Here is a 19248-nt window from a genome sequence, read left to right on the forward strand (position 1 = left end):
GTATAAATGGATGCGCCTAGATTTAGGTGTGTCCGCCTAGCCCAGGTGTATTCTATATATTGTTCTAGGCATTTCTAATAGAATACACCAAGGCGTCTCTATATAGAATCTAGCCCAAAAAGTCTAAAATGCAGTATTTGATTTGGGGCGTTTCAGGGTATTACTTTCCCAGATATGATCCCTTGGATTCTCTATATGGTGCCCAAAGATGTGCATGCAGTTTGAGTAAATAGCCAATTAGTGCCAATAATTAGGTACTAGCAATCACTTATAGGCATTAATTAACAACAATATGGATTTGTGCTTATCTTGCTAAGCGCTATTCTATGTATGAATAAATGTTTTACATACACAAAAAAAGGAGGTAAAAACCCTCACGATACCGTGAGATATGAAACAAAAAAAGTGAGGAAAAACCACGTGAGGATACCAAAAACCACTTTATTGTATTAAAAAATGACCCGACATGGCCGTGTTTCGGCCCTATGGCCTGCCTCAGGGGTCTTGAACAATCTCGGATGATCTAATGTATGAACGTACACTGTTCAATTTTACTTAAACGAAAACTTCTTTGGTCTCCTCTCTTCTAGAATATCATATATTCAGTTACCAACTGATTTTGAAATGTCAATGCCAAAAAAAGGCCTCCTCTCTTCTAGAATCATATATTCAGTTACCAAGGTTCATATACTAGAGCATCCGTGATTGTTCAAGACCCCTGAGGCAGGCCTTAGGGCCGAAACACGGTTGTGTCGGGTCATTTTTTAATACAATAAAGTGTTTTTTGGCAGTGGCATACCTAGGGTAGTTGACACCCGGGGCCGGTCATTTTTTAACACCCCCCCCCCCCCCAAATCCAGTACTAGGCATGCCGAGAATACAAAACACTCAGGACCTATAGAGCAATTCTACCATACCATAAGCAGTCATTTCTATGAGTCACACAAGGAAAAGGAAAGCATCTTAAACACTACAGTGAGCACTAGAACATCAATTCACCTATTGTAAAACGAAACCAGACAGAATAGTACAGATCGTAGATCCTGCACAGTCAATGCCAACTGAAAGCCATGTCTTTTTCACAAACACAGATACACCCTAATCCACTATAGAATAAGTAATCATAAACTTTCTATTTAGACAAAAATTAAACTGAACCCCCAATGCCAGACTCTGCATACAATGCGACACCACAGAAACAGAAACTGTCCCCTAGTACTGTGCAAAATATAAAGACAGCAGATGTAAATTTGAAAAAAACTAACAAGTACCAATCACCACTTTACAAATTAACAAATAGAAATAAAACAAATATAGAAAGTAAAATAATACCATTTTATTGGACTAATACATTTAGCTTTCAGAGGCCAAAACCTCCATCCTCGGGTCAGTACAGTATAGTGCTGTTACAGTATCCTATCCTGACCTGAGGAAGGGGGTTTTGTTCTCCGAAAGTTAGTCAAAATGTATTAAAATTAGTCCAATAAAAAGATTACCTTATTTACATGTTCTATTATAAACATTTAACACATCTACAATACTTTATCCTAAAGCAAAAAAAATAAAAATATATATTTTATTTACAGTTTGTTGTCTCTGGTTTCTGCTTTCCTCATCTTCTTTTCACCGTCTTCCTTCCATCCAGCATCTGTCTTCACTCTCTCTCTCTCTCTCTGCCATCCAGTGTCTGCCCTCTCTGCCGTCCCTTCCATCCACTGCCTGCCCTTTCTCTCTGCCCCTTCAATCCACCATTTGCCCTCCCTCTCCCATCCATCCAGGGTCTGCCCTCCCTCTCGTTCCCCCTTCCATCTAGGATCTGTCCCCTCTCTCTCTCTGCCCCCTTTTTTCAGCCCCCAGTTCCAGCCCCCTTCTCCCCTCTGAACACCCCCACCTCAGTCCCCTTCTCCCCTCCCCTTCTCCTGTCTGAGACCCCCACCCCAGTCCCCTTCTCCCCTCCCCTGTCTGAGACCCCCACCCCAGTCCCCTTCTCCCCTCCCCCGTCTGAGACCCTCACCCCAGTCCCCTTCTCCCCATCCCAGTCCCCTTCTCCCCTCTGAACACCCCCACCCCAGTCCCCTTCTCCCCTCCCCTGTCTGAGACCCCCACCCCAGTCCCCCTTCTCCCCTCTGAGATCCCCACCCCAGTCCCCTTCTCCCCTCCCCCTCCCCTGTCTGAGATCCCCACCCCAGTCCCCTTCTCCCCTCTGAACACCCCACCCCAGTCCCCTTCTCCCCTCCCCTTCCCCCGTCTGAGACCCCCACCCCAGTTCCCTTCTCCCCAACCCCAGTCCCCTTCTCCCCTCCCCTTTTCCCCTCTGAACACCCCCACCCGAGTCCCTTTCGCCCCTCTCCTTCCCCACCTCAGTCCCGTTAAAACCGGCGAAGCAGCGTCGCAGGCAGCGCCTCGTGCCCTGCTTGTAAAAAAAAAAAAAAAATCAAATCTCTTTCCTTCTCCTCATCTTGACATCGACTCAGGCCTTCCAATCAAATTGATTGGAAGGCCCGAGTCGACGTCAAGACGTCAAGACGAGAAGGAGAAGGAAGGAGATTTGATTTTTTTTTTTTTTTTACAAGCAGGGCGCGAGGCGCTGCCTGCGACGCTGCTGCGCCGGTTTTTTTAATGTGCGGCGCCGTGGGAACGGCCACAGGAGGCGGCGGGAGCAGAGCACCCCCCACCCACTGGCACCCGGGGTGGACCGCCCCCACCGCCCCCCCCTTCGTACGCCACTGGTTTTTGGTATGCTCACTTGGTTTTTCCTCACTTTTTTTGTTTCATATGAATAAATGTTTTAGCATGCAACTGAAAAGAGGGCGTGGCCATGAGAGAGGTATGGGCATGTCAAGGGCATTCACTAAAGATGCTGCAGTATTGTAGAATCTGCGTTTCATTTACACTTGAGGATTTACACCAGATTTGGTGTAAATCCTTGTACCCAAAGCTGGGCATGGATCCCATTGATATGCGCTCTTCTATAAATAGCCCCCAACTCGAGTGCCCTTTATAGAATAGCACTCAGCGTGCATTTTTTCAGCACCCAAACCTGACCACCGTTTACTGAGGGCTCCTTTTACTAAGCAGCAGTAAGCCCGATGCAGGATTACCGCTCACTATACAAGAAGTATCACTGGGCAGCCCAGTGGTACTTCCTACTCCTAGTGCGCCATCATTTCCGGCGCTACAAAAATGTATTTATTTTTGTAGCGCCAGAGTATACACAGTGGTAATCAGGCAGTGCCATGTGCTGCCTGGTTACCACCGGGTTAATGCGGGAGCCCTTACCGCCACCTTAATGGAGGAGGTAAGGGCTACCCCCCAAAATAGTCGCGTGGTAAGTGCTTTACTTGCTGTACAGCCATTTCCAGCTGTGGTAAAAGGGGGCCTCGGTGCATGTGTAAAACACGTGCCGACACGAGCGCTGGCCCTCTTTTGCCGCAGCTCGGTAACAAGGGCCCTGAATCTAGCACAATGTGCCATTTTTAACCAAGATTTTACAACTTTGTCAAAAGTTTTCCCAAAGCAAGTATTTTGGAAGCTTTAAATTCTAGGACAATCATTTCTGTCTAAAAGAGAAAATAGTGGAATTAGAAAAGGTGCAGAGAAGGGCGACGAAAATGATAAAGGGGATGGGACGACTTTCCTATGAGGAAAGGCTAAAGCGGCTAGGGCTCTTCAGCTTGGAGAAAAGGCGGCTGAGGGGAGATATGATAGAGGTCTATAAAATAATGAGTGGAATTGAACGGGTAGATGTGAAGCATCTGTTTACGCTTTCCAAAAATACAAGGACTAGGGGGCATGCGATGAAGCTACAATGTAGTAAATTTGAAACGAATTGGAGAAAATGTTTCTTCACTCAATGTGTAATTACCGTATTTTTCGGACTATAAGACGCACTTTTTCCCCCCAAAATTTGGGAGGAAAATGGGGGGTGCGTCTTATAGTCCGAAGGTAGATTTGGCTGGCTGGCTGGCTGGCTGGCTTGCCGCCCGCCCTCCGAGTTCGGGATCGCCCTCCCCCCGGCCCTGTCACCACTTCTCCCTACTCACGTCACGCGATCTTCCCTGGTGGTCTAGTGACGTCGGGGCAGGAAAGAGCCAATTTCCCAATTAGCACATAGCCATTAGCACAGGAGCTGTTACCGCCACCTATTTACTAGGTAGTAAGGGATCCTGTGTTAATCCCGATTAGGAAAACAGACAAAGCAGATGTGTATATGGAAAAACAGTATTTAATAGAAATTGATGAAAATTAAATTAGAAAGCCAGACACAGGTCGTGTTTCGCCCAACTGGGCTGCATCGAATTACTCATAATTTAAAATACATAACCATAATTGAAAACTCGGCTGGTAATACCAAACACCATAAAAATAATGTGTTACCAGCTGAGTTTTCAATTATGGTTATGTATTTTAAATTATGAGTAATTCGATGCAGCCCAGTTGGGCGAAACACGACCTGTGTCTGGCTTTCTAATTTCATTTTCATCAATTTCTATTAAATACTGTTTTTCCATATACACATCTGCTTTGTCTGTTTTCCATCTTGGAGTTTGCAGATCGGTTACCCTGTTTTCTAATCCCGATTAGCGCAGGACATGCCTATTCCCCGCCCACAGACATGCCTCCCGCGCTAAAAAAATAGAATCTATTTTTTTAGTGTGGGATTAGCACACGAAGCTCGGCCCATTACCGCAGGATGCCTTGGCACGTCCCATGGTAGTGCTTTTTGGCACATGGTAGGCATCCACTAGTGCCTACCGCGGCTTAGCAAAAGGGCCCCTTAATTATTTTTTTTAAGTTTCTATAGCTATGTAGTAATTCTCCACCCAGCTCATTTGCAATGGAAAATATGAGCAAGAATTTTCTGCATAGTGCATACAAAATTTCAAAAATTCAGAGTGCTGATAGCAATACTGCTGTTGTATGATCATGTGATATATTACATCGGGCTCACTGAAAAGACTTTGCAGTGCCTGAAATTCTGAGACCAGATAATTAAGTTCTTTGACATCTGAAGAAGTAATCTCATGTGGCCCCAGAGGTTCATGTGTTCCACATCTTTTCTACTGGTTCAGGTGAGGTGTCACAATCTTGAAAGATTCCAAATTTCCAAATGAACTTATCAGAAATTGAAGAATTTTCCCTCTGAACTCAACTGAAAAAAAACCTCCAACCTTCCCCACCTCTCTTCTGTAAACTGGCTTCATTACCAAACACTGCCTTGTTGTGTAAGACCAGAAAGCACAACTTGCTCTCGGTTTTTCCGGTAACATGAGTGTTTGTGGGAAGAGTGGTATTTAAACAGTAAGCACTAAAACTGCTACAAAATGGAAAATAAAATAGCAAATATTTCTTACCCCACATTTGTAAAACTATTGTCACAGGGGTGCCAAATCCATTTAATTGTAGGCGGAGGAACACCATACGCAGTGCACATCAGAACCTGCTTACTGCCCACTGGGTAAAGAGTAGGGTCTTGAAATGAGACTGCTTTTTCATAAATCTGTGGTTTCACTGTAAAGGCAGAAATAATGCAGAGTTCAGAAAACTATCAGAGCCAACACCCAAACAGAGTCCTATGTTCACCAGCTTTCGGTGAACGTAAAATTTTGGCTACCATAAGGATAGCTTCCATCCAAAGATCTATGAAAATGACCTCTTTCTACAGTAAAGAGGTGGAGGGAAGGTGGAGCAAGGGCTAACAGTGACAGTTATCTGGATAACGGTGATCTTCAGCTGCTATCCAGATAAGCTTTGATGGCAATTCTGTAAAGTGGTACCTAATGTCAGGCCAACGAAATACAGAAGAACAGACCTCCACAGTTCAAAAGCAGATGCAAACACAGCAAAGGGGACTAAAGTAATCTCCAGATGATGCTCTAAGAATCAAATGTTTATTAACATCCAAGACTGGAGTATGAGTCGTGTTTCGGCCATCAGGCCTGCATCAGGAGTCACTGCGCATCATGTAACAACCCAGCAAACTCCTGCTCCCGCCAATTAATGGACATACTTATATTAAGTATGTGGAACTGGATTTCAACATTCAGCTGTGTCGCAAGTCTAGAGTGGTTAAGAGATTTGGGCTGGAAATTTTTCAATTATTCAACTTACTTAATCCATATTTGCCCATTAATTGGAAGGTTCCAGCATTTGCCAGGTTATTACATGATGCATAGAGTCTCCTGATGCAGGCCTAGTGGCCGAAACACAACTCATGTCCAGTCTTGGATGTTAATAAACATTTGATTCTTAGAGCATAGTCTGGAGATTATTTAGTCCTCTTCGCTGTATTTGCATAGTCCACCTAATGTTAGGCACCACAAGGGGGCAAACTTAGAGCCAGCTCTATAACGGCTTTGAGCTGCCCCAAAGCCAATATAGAATAGAAGCATAAATGTACTTTGGCATGCCTAAAGGTAAGTGGAGTCACTAATACTATATCATTGGCAAGCGTATGTGGACCCACCTAACTGTGCATTGCAGCACACGCAGCTGATACATCCATACATCTCCCACGTTCACAGCCCCTTGCAATTGTGAACTATGCGAAAGCAAAAAGCCGAAAAAAAAAGCACAAGGAGCCTTCAAGACTGAGAGCATCTCAACTTCACTTTATTAATCAGACCTGACATGGTCAGTGTTTTGGCAATAAATGCCTGTATCAGGGGTCTATTGGTGGTGTCTGATCCAAAAGGAAGAAAACAACTTGCCTTGAAAAAAGCAGGTCTGCTAGAAGCGTAGTCAAATGATGCCAAACAACGTGGGAACAAACTGTGAACTTTAAAATAATTTCCGCATGGAAAGAAACCGCAGTTTCCTTCATTATTTTAAAGGTCACCGTTTGTTCCTGCCTTCTTCGGCATCATTTGACTAAGCTTCAAGCAGACTTGCCTTTGGTTTTCTTCCTTTTGGATCAGATGCCTCCAATAGACCCCTGATGCAGGCATTTACTGCCGAAACACGGAACGTGTCGGGTCTGATTAATAAAGTGAAGATGAGACTCTCAATCTTGAAGGTTGCTTGTGAACGTTTTGGGTTTTTTTGCTTTCGCTTTTGTGCTTTTGGATTTCCCTGCATCCCAGTTGTGCGCTATGCAACATAGGCACACTGTTTGTGTATAGTACCTACCACCTGCACACATAAAGGCCAATTAGAGACATCATTTGCGTGCAGAGGTGCACCTTTTCTATAAATTGCTGTGCGTAAATTGCATCTATATATAGGTGCCTCTTATACAATTGCCCTTCCCAAGTTTTATAGCAGGCCTAAACTAAACCGAAAAAAGTGATAGTATTATATATATATACTCAGCATCAATTAATACATTTATTTATTAGGATTTAGTAACCACCTTTTATGAAGAGATTCAATCTATGGGGTATATAACAGGCATTGCTTGATATAAAGAACATTCATTGATTTAACAGCATAACAATAGTAAAATAACCAAATGTCAGTATAAAACACATCCCCCCCCCCCCCCCCCCCACCGATATTCAGTGCTATTTAACAGGTCAGAATGGCTGCAGACTGGTTAAATAGTGCTTCACCAGCTATCTGCCGATATTCAGCAGGGGATAACCAGTTATCCTCCACTAAATATCCCTGGTTAGTGGCTAGCAAATAGCCAGTTATATCGGCCAATATAACTGGCTATCCGCCAATTTTTAAACCAGGTTTCGCAGCTATATTTAGCCACGTGAAAATCTGGTATATCTTTGGCCAATTTAAAGATAACCAGCTAAGTCTGCATATTAACTTAGTTGGTTATCTTTAAACCGCCCAAAAATAAACTGGATATTCAATGCCAGCAATTGAATATCTGGGTTTAGCGTCAACCACGGGAGTTAGCCGGTCTGAATATCGGCCCCACTGAAAACAATGAAGCAAACTTGGAGATAGGCAAATTAAATCCTATGATAATGTCAGAAATATGCACATTAAAAGAGCCGGTGGGGGGGGGGGGAGGGGGGGGCTTGTGGTTGGGAGGCAGGGCTAGTGCAGGGCAGACTTCTATGGTCTGTACCGTGAGGATGGCAGAGGATGGCAGATACTAATCAAGGTCAGGTATACACAAAAAGGTAGCACATATGAGTTTATCTTGTTGGGCAGGCTGGATGGACCGTGCAGGTCTTTCTCTGCCGTCATCTACTATGTTACTATGTAACTGCATAAACCTTTATATATATATATTTAAATGACCAGGAGGCTAACCAGATATATACAGTGGCATGTAATCTGAATATACCCAGCTAGCGCTCAAGCTGAAACCAGCTATTTTCTGGGTGTTCTGGAGGAGGAACCAGCACATAGTTTATTAAAGGGAAAGGGACTTGATATATACTGCCTTTCTGTGGTTACAATCAAAGTGGTCTATATACAGGTATTTATTTTGTACCTTGGGCAATGAAGAGTTAAGGGTCCCTTTTACTAAGGTGCATAGGTGCCTACGCACATACAGTGTGCATCAAATTAAGACTACCAGCCAGCTACCGCGTGCCCAGGGCAGTAATTGTAAAATGCATGGCTTCTACCGCATGGCGCTAACTGTGCGGTAATCGGCAGTGTACGCTCACTGATGATTACCACTGTTGGTTAACGCATGAGACCTTACCACTAAGTCAATGGGTGGCGGTAAGGTCTCAGGTCCAAAATGGACGTGCACTGCTTTTTATTTTGCTTCATGTCCATTTTTGGCTTTAAAAAAAAGGCCTTTTTTGCAGGCGCTCTGAAAAATGGTCCTGCAGGTGTCCAATACAATCGCCTACACCAGCACAGGCCATTTTTTGGTGTGCCTTAGTAAAAAGGCCCCTAAGTGACTTGCCCAAACTCAAAGGAGCTTCAGTGGGAATTGAACTCAGTTCCCCAGAATCAAGGTCTGCCGACTAACCACTAGGCCACTCCTCCACTTTTTTTTTTAATTTTTTTGTTACATTTGTACCCTGTGCTTTCCCACTCATGGCAGGCTCAATGTGGCTTACATGAGGCAATGGAGGGTTAAGTGACTTGCCCAGACTCACAAGGAGCTGCCTGTGCCTGAAGTGGGAATCGAACTCAGTTCCTCAGGACCAAAGTCCACCACCCTAACCACTAGGCCACTCCTCATGTTCTAACAGCTGTGCCTAACTTTAAATGTGGCTTATCAAATAGCCTTTTTTCAGTAGCCTAATGGTTAGTGCAGCAGACATTGATCCTGGGGAGCTCAGTTCGATTCCCCACTGCAGCACCTTGTGACTCTGGGCAAGTCACTTAGCCCTCTATTGCCCCAGGTGCAAAATAAGTACCTGTATATAATATGTAAACCGCTTTGACTGTAACCACAGAAAGGCTGTATATGAAGTCCCATCCCCTTTCCCTTTTACTCTAATATTAAATTTGTTATACCGCATTGCAAAATACAAATATCAAAACAGTTTACAATACTCACAATATAATAACATTAGTCAGAAATAGAACTACAAAAATGATAGCAAAGTCCATTCATATCAAACCAATCATACCAAACAGAAGTGAAATCTACACTGCCCACATACATCCGATCAGCAAAGTATATGCCCTCAAATCTTGTATACTTTTCCGCTAGTCAGTATTCTGTAAGAAGCCACTTACATGTCTTCTTGCTGCCTCAAACTAGGAGAGTCCTTATAGAATTATCCTTACAATACACACAACTGATCCCCTGAATATCGACCAGCATTTACCAGCATCTCCAGTCAGATCACAGTGGTTGGAAATCTAACCGCATATTTTCTTAATGATCCTCAAAGATTTGCACAAGTACCATGAGCTGCCATGAAAGGTTGTGGTAGCCATTTTCTTTAGGCAGCCACAAGGGGCTACCTGCCCCATTGAACCCACTGGACCACCAGGGATGGACAGTAGGCCTGGAGGGGAAGGCCTATCTGGACCAGGGAGGGTGTGGGTTGTGACTCTCACGGGTTGGAGGCAGGGGGAAGGGAAGAAAGGCTGCATGGGAGTGGATGGGGGATCATGGGACTTTAAAAAAAAAAGGCTTTGTGGATCCTGGCCGATATTCAGGCGGGGCCCACATAACTGTCTAATGCAGGCCCCAGCTGAGTATCAGCCTGGACCACCATAAGATCCAGCGGCTAGCTGCAGGGTAATTATCCCCAAATGTTCAGTGCTGGAAACATTGACTGCCGCTGGCTGAATATCGACTAGAAAGTATTTGGTTCCTGTCATTTTAGAAGGTGCTAGAATGACAGAAAGGAAAAGAAATAACTAATAAAATGAAACAAAAAAACAAAAGAATTTTCCATGCAAATCCCTATTGTGGGATCATTGGGAAATTTAAACAAGTTCTTATATCTGTGGACGGTAATTATATAACAGGCTGCTTATGTGAAGGCCACAAAGATGTCTATTTCAAGCCTATATGTAGGACCTAATACTTCCACATGGGCAGCAACATGTCTGTATAAAACACTAGGTTCAAAGCAGTAGAAATTACACCTAGTTTGAAGCCGTGAACATTTACACCAGAACTCCACCTCTGAACACTCTTATATGTAGGTTGAATTAAATTATACACCTTCTTGGCATTGCACATACTTTTATGCATGTAACCCTTGGTTAATTTTAGAAGAGCCCTTTTACATGTGACTATAAAATTACACTCTGAAAGAATGTCCATCAGAAAGTACATAACATGGCAGAGACGGTTGGGAGGCGGGGCTAGTGCTGGGCAGACTTATACGGTCTGTGCCAGGGCTGGTGGTTGGGAGGCGGGGATAGTGCTGGGTAGACTTATACGGTCTGTGCCCTGAAAAAGACAGATACAAATCAAGGTAAGGTATACACAAAAAACTAGCACATATGAGTTTATCTTGTTGGGCAGACTGGATGGACCGTGCAGGTCTTTTTCTGCCGTCATCTACTATGTTACTAAGTATAACATTCCAAGGTCAGTTCAGAATCTTTTCAGCTGACACGTGCCAACCAGTGGCATAGCCACAGGGAGCCTTGTAGGCCCTAGGCCTCTCCCCCACTTTGGGCTCAGATACCCTCCAAACATGCAGCTCCTATTAAATGGCTGGCGGGGATGTCAAAGCTCCCCAGCCAAACAAATTCATTGCTGAGCTGCTCCCCTCCTCCTTGCGCTGTTGCAGTACAGAAGAAGTTGGCGGCATGCCTCCAGCTGCCGATGCCAGAACTCCTCACACATACTCAGTTCATGCAAGAACTGAGCATGCTCGGGGAGGTGGCATGCCGCCAACTCCTCCTGTATTGCAGCAGTGCAAGGACAAAGTTTGGCTGGTGGAGCTTTGGCATCCCCGCCAGGAAAGTTATTATTTTAAATGTGCCGAAGGGAGGGAGGGATTGAATTGCCCCCCCGTCTACCTCTGGCCCCCTCAAAACAGAGGGCTGGCTTTGACACTCTCCAAAAATACCAAACGTGCCAATTGGATTGACTGACGCAGACCAATGTGTGTATCCCCTCTTTGCAGGTGAGAACTTGCTTTACGCATTTGTGTTGGTTCCAACCCTTTCCATAAAAACAAAGTATTAAATGGTTCATACAGCAAGCCACCAACAACTGGAATGAACTCACCATTTACAACGAGTGTGACTGTCAGACTTTTAGACAGATTCCATTGTTGTGTTCTTAGCACAATGGTGTAATTTCCTGCATCCTCTTCCGAAACGTCTTTGATAGTCAAAGAATATCCATTGACTATGTACCGGGCACACTTCTCAGCAGCAAGCAAGTTATCTTTCAACCTATTAAAAACACCATTGTATCACTACTGTAGTAAATGATAATGGTAATTATATGATAGAACAGTGATATATTCAAAGACATAATACTAATCGCTTGGCAGAAGGTTATAAAAGCTATGAACTTTTCTACAGCTGCCAAAAAGTTGTTTCTAATCAAATCCACAGTTGGACTGTTACAATTAAGATTTAGGGGGGCAATTATTAAGGTGTGTTAAAAAATTGGGCGTTTACTAAACCTTAATTTCCCATAGGTAGTCACTCCAGCAGTACAAGAATTCTGCTCCTTGCGATCAACATCAACTCAAACCCCTAAAGCTGGCTCATCAACTCTGATCCCCCCTTGAATGTCCTCTCCCTTCCCATAACTCCCCCTCATCCCCTTAAATGGTAGAGATTATATTGGGGTCTGGCCAGGAGTGAGCCCCAGTCACTCCTTCTCCTAAATGGCATGATGACCCCTAGTGGTTATCTTGTGCCATTATACAGCAGCTTGACCCCCTAGCAGTAGTACACAAGACTATCACTAGGGGTCACTGGCACCATTTTGTACCCAGTGCCTACAGGGGTAGGAATGACTGGGCATTACTCCTCCCCTTACTTCAATAATCCCCCCCCCCCCCAGGAATTTCCCAGGTAGACCCAGGGGGGCTATAGAGGGGTGTGGGTAAGTTGGGGGAAGAAGGGAGCATTTGAGGGAGAGAAAGCATTAGAAGGGTGATTTGGGGAAGTTGATTGAGGGGACTATTGGAGGTCTGAGTTGGAGGGACATTGGAGGGGTAGCAAAAGAGTAGACTTTGGTACGGGGGGAAATACTTCAACACAACCCCTTTAAGAAGTGGTCCAGGAGCACAGGGCCATGGCTTTGCTGTCTGATGCTCTGAGGACACAAAATACTGCCAGCTTTTTGGCTGGCATTGGTTTTGAGGAATAAGTTATTCGATTTACACAGTACTGAGCTGTGTTGCATATCTTTGCATGATTTGCATTTCATTACCATGTATCCCAAAGTACCTAACATTAAGTGCCAATATTCAGCACTTAACTGACCTAACATTAAGTGCCAATATTCAGCACTTAACTGGCAAAGTTTAGCAGTTGATTCAGACCACATAAAAGTCAGTCTAATCTTTACGCAATGTCACTTATGTGGTTAAGTGCTGAATATCGCACTTAACCACAGAAGAGACAGCCAGCCACATAAACCCAGATATTCAATTCCAAAGCCCAGACATGACCTGGCATTGAATATCTGGAAATAATGTTGGCAGAAGTCTCCAAGTGCTAAATCAGGCTCTATTCTATAATGGAATCTGGGTATCCAGATGCCATTACCAAGCGCACAGATTTTGGGTCCTAATTTTTAGCATCCTTTATAGAATTTCCCCCTATACCCTTGCATTTAGAAGCATAAAACATGGGTGACAACAGGGGTATATATAAGGCAGGGAAAAAAAGATATAAGCTTAGTACTAATTTTCAGCAATAGGCTCCAAAGTTAGGATCATAAAGCAAGGCAAATCAATGGCAGGCCAAATTTGTAAGCATATTTTTGAAGCTACTAAATTTTATTTATTTATTTATTTATTTGTTTGTTTATTTAGATTTTGCTCATACCTTTTTCAGTAGTAGCTCAAGATGAGTTACATTCAGGTACACTGGATATTTCTCTGATGAATAAGATGAATTTTCAGCCATCAACTAAAGCTTCTAAATTCAGCTGAAAATAGGGCACAAATTTAGAAGCCTAACTTAGGGGGGTCTTTTACTAAGTTGTGCTAGCATTTTTAGCTTGCAGTAAATGCTGAGATGCCCATAGGAATATAGTGGGCATCTCAGCATTTAGCGCCAGCTGATTTGTAGTGTGAGCTAAAAATGCTAGCACACCTTAGTAAAAGACTCCCTTAGGAGTTCAAATTTAAGGAGCTCAACATTTTTGGGGGGGTTATACAATCTAAACCAATCACAGCAGATGTAAACCAACTACCGTCCTGTCGCCTCCATCCCTCTGCTAATTAAATTGATGGAAAACAGGGTGACCTCTCAAATCAATGATTATATACAAAAATTCTCAATTCTACATGAGTCGCAATCAGGTTTCCATCCAGCCCACAGTACAGAAACCGTCTTACTCACTCTAATATCCACATTCAAACAGGAAATCTCATTTGGAAAAAACATCCTCCTTCTACAATTTGATTTGTCCAGTGCATTTGACATGGTAAAGCACGACATTCTAACCAAACTACTGGACAAACTTGGGATCGGCGGAAATATTATTAATTGGATAAAAGGCTTCATCACCTCAAGATCTTACCAAGTTAAATCAATCTCAACTATCTCATCTCCCTGGTCACCAAACTGCGGTGTACCTCAAGGCTCCCCTTTATTCCCGATCCTCTTCAATCTTATGATGATCCCCCTAGCCAAAGCTCAATTTAGACATGATCTCAACCCTTTCATTTACGCCGATGACATCACCATATTCATTCCCTTCAAATCTAACCTAACAGAAATCTCCGACAAAATATCCACAGGCATGAACATCTTAACCTCTTGGGCCAATGCCTTTATGATGAAATTGAACAAAGAGAAAACACAATGTCTAATCCTCTCATCTCAACACTCCGTGCTCCTCCCAACTAATCTTAACATCTCTGACATCACAAGCCTCATTTCTGAAAACCTGAATATCCTTGGAGTAACATTGGACAACCATCTCTCGCTCGAAGATCACGCAAAATCCACTACAAAGAAAATGTTCAACATAATGTGGATACTGAAACGCATAAAACCATATCTCCCCCTGAAAACATTCCGAAACTTGGTGCAATCAACAGTACTTACCCACGCCAACTACTGTAATAGTATTTTCTTAGGCTGCAAGGCCCATATCCTGAAAAAACTTCAGACTGCCCAAAATACAGCAGCAAGACTCATTTTTGGCAAATCACGATTTGAAAGTGCAACACCTCTTCGTAAAGAACTTCACTGGCTCCCTATCAGAGAGCGAATCAATTTCAAGGTCCACACACTAATTCGCAAGATTATCCATGGTGAATCTCCGAACTATATGCTCAATCTGATTGACCTTCCAACCAGAAACGTGTCTGATACTTCACGAACTTACCTCAACCTGCATTACCCTAATTGCAAAGGAGTTAAATACAAAACCTATTATGGATCCAACTTCACCTTCTTAGGCAGCTAACTATGGAATGCCCTCCCTAGACCTATCCGATCAATCAGTGACTATCTACCCTTCCGGAAATCACTGAAAACCCATTTATTCAAGCAAGCCTACCCAAACAATCCAGACTAATCTTATGAATACATCTACACAACACATATCCAAAAGACTATGACTATGACCAAGACAATATATCTCCCACCTTATTTCCCTTTACTTATCCCATGTCCCACCTCCCTCCCACCTACACTACCCCTCCTCCTGTGCTCATTTATCCATTGTTCATACCTCTCCTACACCCTTCTCCCTTGCCCATCTCTACTTACCTATCTCTTTTTATTCTGTTTTACTTCACTTATATTTTTCTCTACCAATTCTATGTAATCCATATTACTATGTAAGCTGCATTGAACCTGCTTTGAGTGGGAAAGCACGGGATACAAATGTAATAATAAATAAATAAATAAACAAGTATATGCAAAATGAAGGAGTATCAGATGTGTGCATATAGTAGTTATTCTGCTCTCCTCCCACTAAAACCAAAAAATTAACACTTGCATCAACATTCAGCACTAGGGAGAGTCACTGCCAATGGAGTCTTCCAACAGAAAGACACCCTCACCCCATCACGAGTGACTCACCCAACACAATACACAAAGAAGAACCTAAACTCATTCTCAAAATAATGTAGAAGACATCTCTGCCTCAGTGTCCCCCTCATACACATTCAAGTACTTTCAGTAAGTGTGAAGCTTCCCCATCCTCATGTCCCCTCAACAAGTCCAACGTCTCCCCTGAATACTGAAGCAAGGAACCTTTACAGAGTGCACTTTGCTTCATTAGTCTGAGGGGATACATCAGAGCACGGAAGTCCCTACTTCAGTAGGAAGGGGTATGTCAGTACATATTGGAGCATGGAGGCTTATATTTACAGTTCTCAGAAAAGTGGGTGTAAGACATTAACACCCCTTTCCACCATACTTAGGGGCCATTTTACTGTGTTGCATTAGGGACTAAAGAACACCTAACATAGCTTAAAATAGCGTACTGTGAGATGCGCTCAGGCATCCTGCAGTAACTGCTAAATATGCATGTGGTAACTGCATGATAATTTTGTTTTTTGAGGGTGCATATCAGGGTCAGCGCATCTACATTAGCTTTAGCACACAAATACCACGGAACCCATACCATCCACAAAATGGGGTGGCAGTAAGTGCTCACATGGTAGTTTTTTTAATAGCCTTGTGCTAATGGTAACATTTTTGGTGCATGACAGGCAGCAATTAAGACTGTAAGATTATTTTGTCCTAATATTGTGTTCTTTCCAACAGATTTCTGGCCGTTTGACCCTGAAGCAGCTAGACGAAACGCTGGCCACCGTCGGTCACGGTCTGTCAATTGAAGGAAAGAAGGACGCTTTAGCTAAGTATCGATAGCTGGTCTTGTCACTCATTGATTGTTTAAGCAAATTTTGACTAAGGCACTACCCTTAAAGTATTTGTAATTTTGAAGGAGGATTTTTTTGCCGATGATGAAGCAGTCCTGCTCCCGCTGTTTATAGTTGGGAGCTTCTTGAGGCTTTTTTCCTCCTTATTTGTAACATGGCAATTTACTGCTCATGGTATGTTTTTTGAGAGAATTCTTGTGTTTTGGTTGTTGTGATAAACATTAGCACATGGCCATTAATGCAAAAAATAGAAAAATCGGCCATTTTATGGCTGCAATGAAAATGGCCTTAGTGTTCAGGAAAAACCTGCATAAGGACACGCTAAGACCACTTTTTACCATAGCTTAGTAAAAGGACCCCTTACAGAGGGCTGATGGATGAGGAGTGGTCTTCAATGGAGTAAATTAAATCCCCTATGTTAACCAGCCTTTTTAATGTAGGCTGCTTAGTGTGTCTGTATGATGCACTGTGTGCCTGTTACATTTTTTGGCATGGATAAACAACAGCAGAGACAGCAAAGAACACAGACGTGACCATAGATCAAAATGGCAAAGTCTTCATTGAGTGACCCGACATGGCTGTGTTTCAGCACTATGCCTGCGTCAGGGGTCATAAGCTGGATGATAAAGTCATCAGTCTGAAAAGGTCTTTCATAACACTAATGGTTTTCATCTTTATTTTTGTTCCTGTGAGCAACGGCGTTAGTGACTCTATGTGTTTTAAAGCACTCAATCACTCATTTTTATGTGAGTGTTATACAAAGCTCTTTTCAGACTGATGAGTTTACCATCCAGCTTATGACCCCTGATGCAGGCATAGTGCCGAAACACGGCCATGTCGGGTCAGTCAATAAAGCCTTTGCCATTTGGAACTGTGATCATATCTGCGTTTTTTGACGTCTCCACTTTTGTTTGTCCTTGGAGGTATCTGCGGAAGTTCTTTCTTATTTGTTTGCTACATTTTTTAGCATAGTATGCATGTTAGTTGTATGTATTCACTAGAGAGATTACAATTTAGCAGACAAGCGAAAAAAAAAAAAAGGAAAAAAGTGCATCACTTGTTAATAACCATTTTAGCATGAGTTTTAGTGCATGAGTCATTGGGAAGAAAATGGTGGAAGTAACTCATTACTTAAAAACATAAGAGTGGAATTGTGTTAATGTCCGCCCATGACATAAATATCACTTCTAAAAGTGTAATATCATACCTCACCACCATGGGGTTCACATTAATTATACCTGACCTACTTTGTCCTTCAGCTTAAATGATAAATGGGAATAGAGGTGCCTCTGTCCAACCTTCAAAGATTGCAAACACAACCTGAACATTAAAAGGAAACATCAGCTTGTCTGAAATGCCACTCAGTCCTGACTTCACACCATTCATTTTCCTAATCACGAAACCTTTGTTAAAAGATCATGAATGGGGTCATGTTAATCACATGCAAAATGCTTTAAGATGCTGCATAGATAGCATTGTTTTATACAAAGGCGCTTGGGAAAGTTATTAAAAATAGAGCTATTAAGGATAATCTGACTATGCTGTATTGAAGCCAAGAAACAACTACAATAGTTAATGTAGGTGAGTTGCTAGAGAATGGTAAATGATAAAAGCAAATGGCTAAGAGTCTACAAGTCTCTTCAGAAAGGCACATGGTAAAAATCAGAATTTTATTGCAAGGTCGTATGCAAACACTGAGGGACCCTTTACAAATCTACAGCAAAAGTGGCCTTGGTGCACCCTTATTCGTGTCATTCCCGCATGCTAAGGCTATTTTTCCCGCAGGAGTAAAATAGCCAAATTTCTGCCACATGCTAATTTTCCTATTAGCATGTGGACCATTAGCACGTGAGTCCTTACTGCCAGCTACTCTGTAGGCAGTAGGGACTCACTCACTAAACCTGCGCTAATTGGTTAGCGCGTGGCAATGCTTGCTGGTGTGCTAACCGATTTGGATTGATGCACCCACTCTCCGCCCCAAACATGCCCCCTTTGTAAAAAAATGGAAAGAACATTTTAGCGTGCAGTTGACATACACACATGCAGAAATTACCAGGGGACACCTCAGAGCGTCCCACAGTGCGCCATTTTAAGCTATAGTAAGCACACATTAGAACTTGCTGCAGCTTTGTAAAAGGGCCCTGAAGGTGCCCAAAGAGGGAAGTGCAACACATACACGTATGTCCCTTTATAGTAAAATAGTCTACCCAAAAGATTCCCCACAAAGCTATATTTGTTCTGAGGCAGCTGTTTTTTTGTTTTTGTTTTTTTAATTTAGGGGTGTAATTATCAATGTAGGCTACTGTTAAGATGGGTTATTTTACCACTGGCTCGTGCTGTTTTAGCTCAGGTTCCATTTTATGCACTAAGACCCAGTTACTAATAACCGGGTTAAGAGAAAAATAACACTGATATTTTCATCCTTTAATTTTTATTAGAACTAAAGATTTTAGAGAAGCACTAGTAAAAAAGGCCCATTTCTCAAAGAAATAAAACGGGCGCTAGCAAGGTTTTCCTCAGAATGTGTATGTTTGAGAGAGTGTGTGTGAGAGTGACTGTGAGAGTGAGAGAGAGTGAATGTGCAAGTGTGTGTGTATGAGAGAGTCTATTATACAATCAGCACATTTCCCCTAAGATATTACAATATTGCAATATTTATTAAGGTTATTACAATATTTATTATGCCACATGATAACCTTCCCCCAACCACTAGTTTTCCTCTCTACATCTCCACCCTACCCTCCATCTCCCACCCTTCAAGTGAGGATACACTGAATATCCTCTTACTCCTACTGCTTGTACGTAGTACACCACAAAGTTCATAGTCTACCGGTATCTGGTAAAGCCAATTCCCCAAAACTAACGCACCTCC

General features: G+C 42.8%; 1 protein-coding gene across 1 annotated transcript in view; it reads right to left on the reverse strand.

The window, feature by feature from the left end:
* The window catches only part of FLT1 (fms related tyrosine kinase 1), a 317946-nt gene that overhangs the window by 187309 nt on the left and 111389 nt on the right, over window positions 1-19248 (reverse strand). The window contains 2 exon segments of the mRNA XM_030200343.1: window positions 5355-5511; window positions 11573-11742. Of these exon segments, the coding sequence (XP_030056203.1) occupies window positions 5355-5511; window positions 11573-11742 (327 nt within the window).

The sequence above is a fragment of the Microcaecilia unicolor genome, chromosome 4 (assembly GCF_901765095.1).
Source record: "Microcaecilia unicolor chromosome 4, aMicUni1.1, whole genome shotgun sequence".
Lineage (NCBI taxonomy): Eukaryota > Metazoa > Chordata > Amphibia > Gymnophiona > Siphonopidae > Microcaecilia > Microcaecilia unicolor.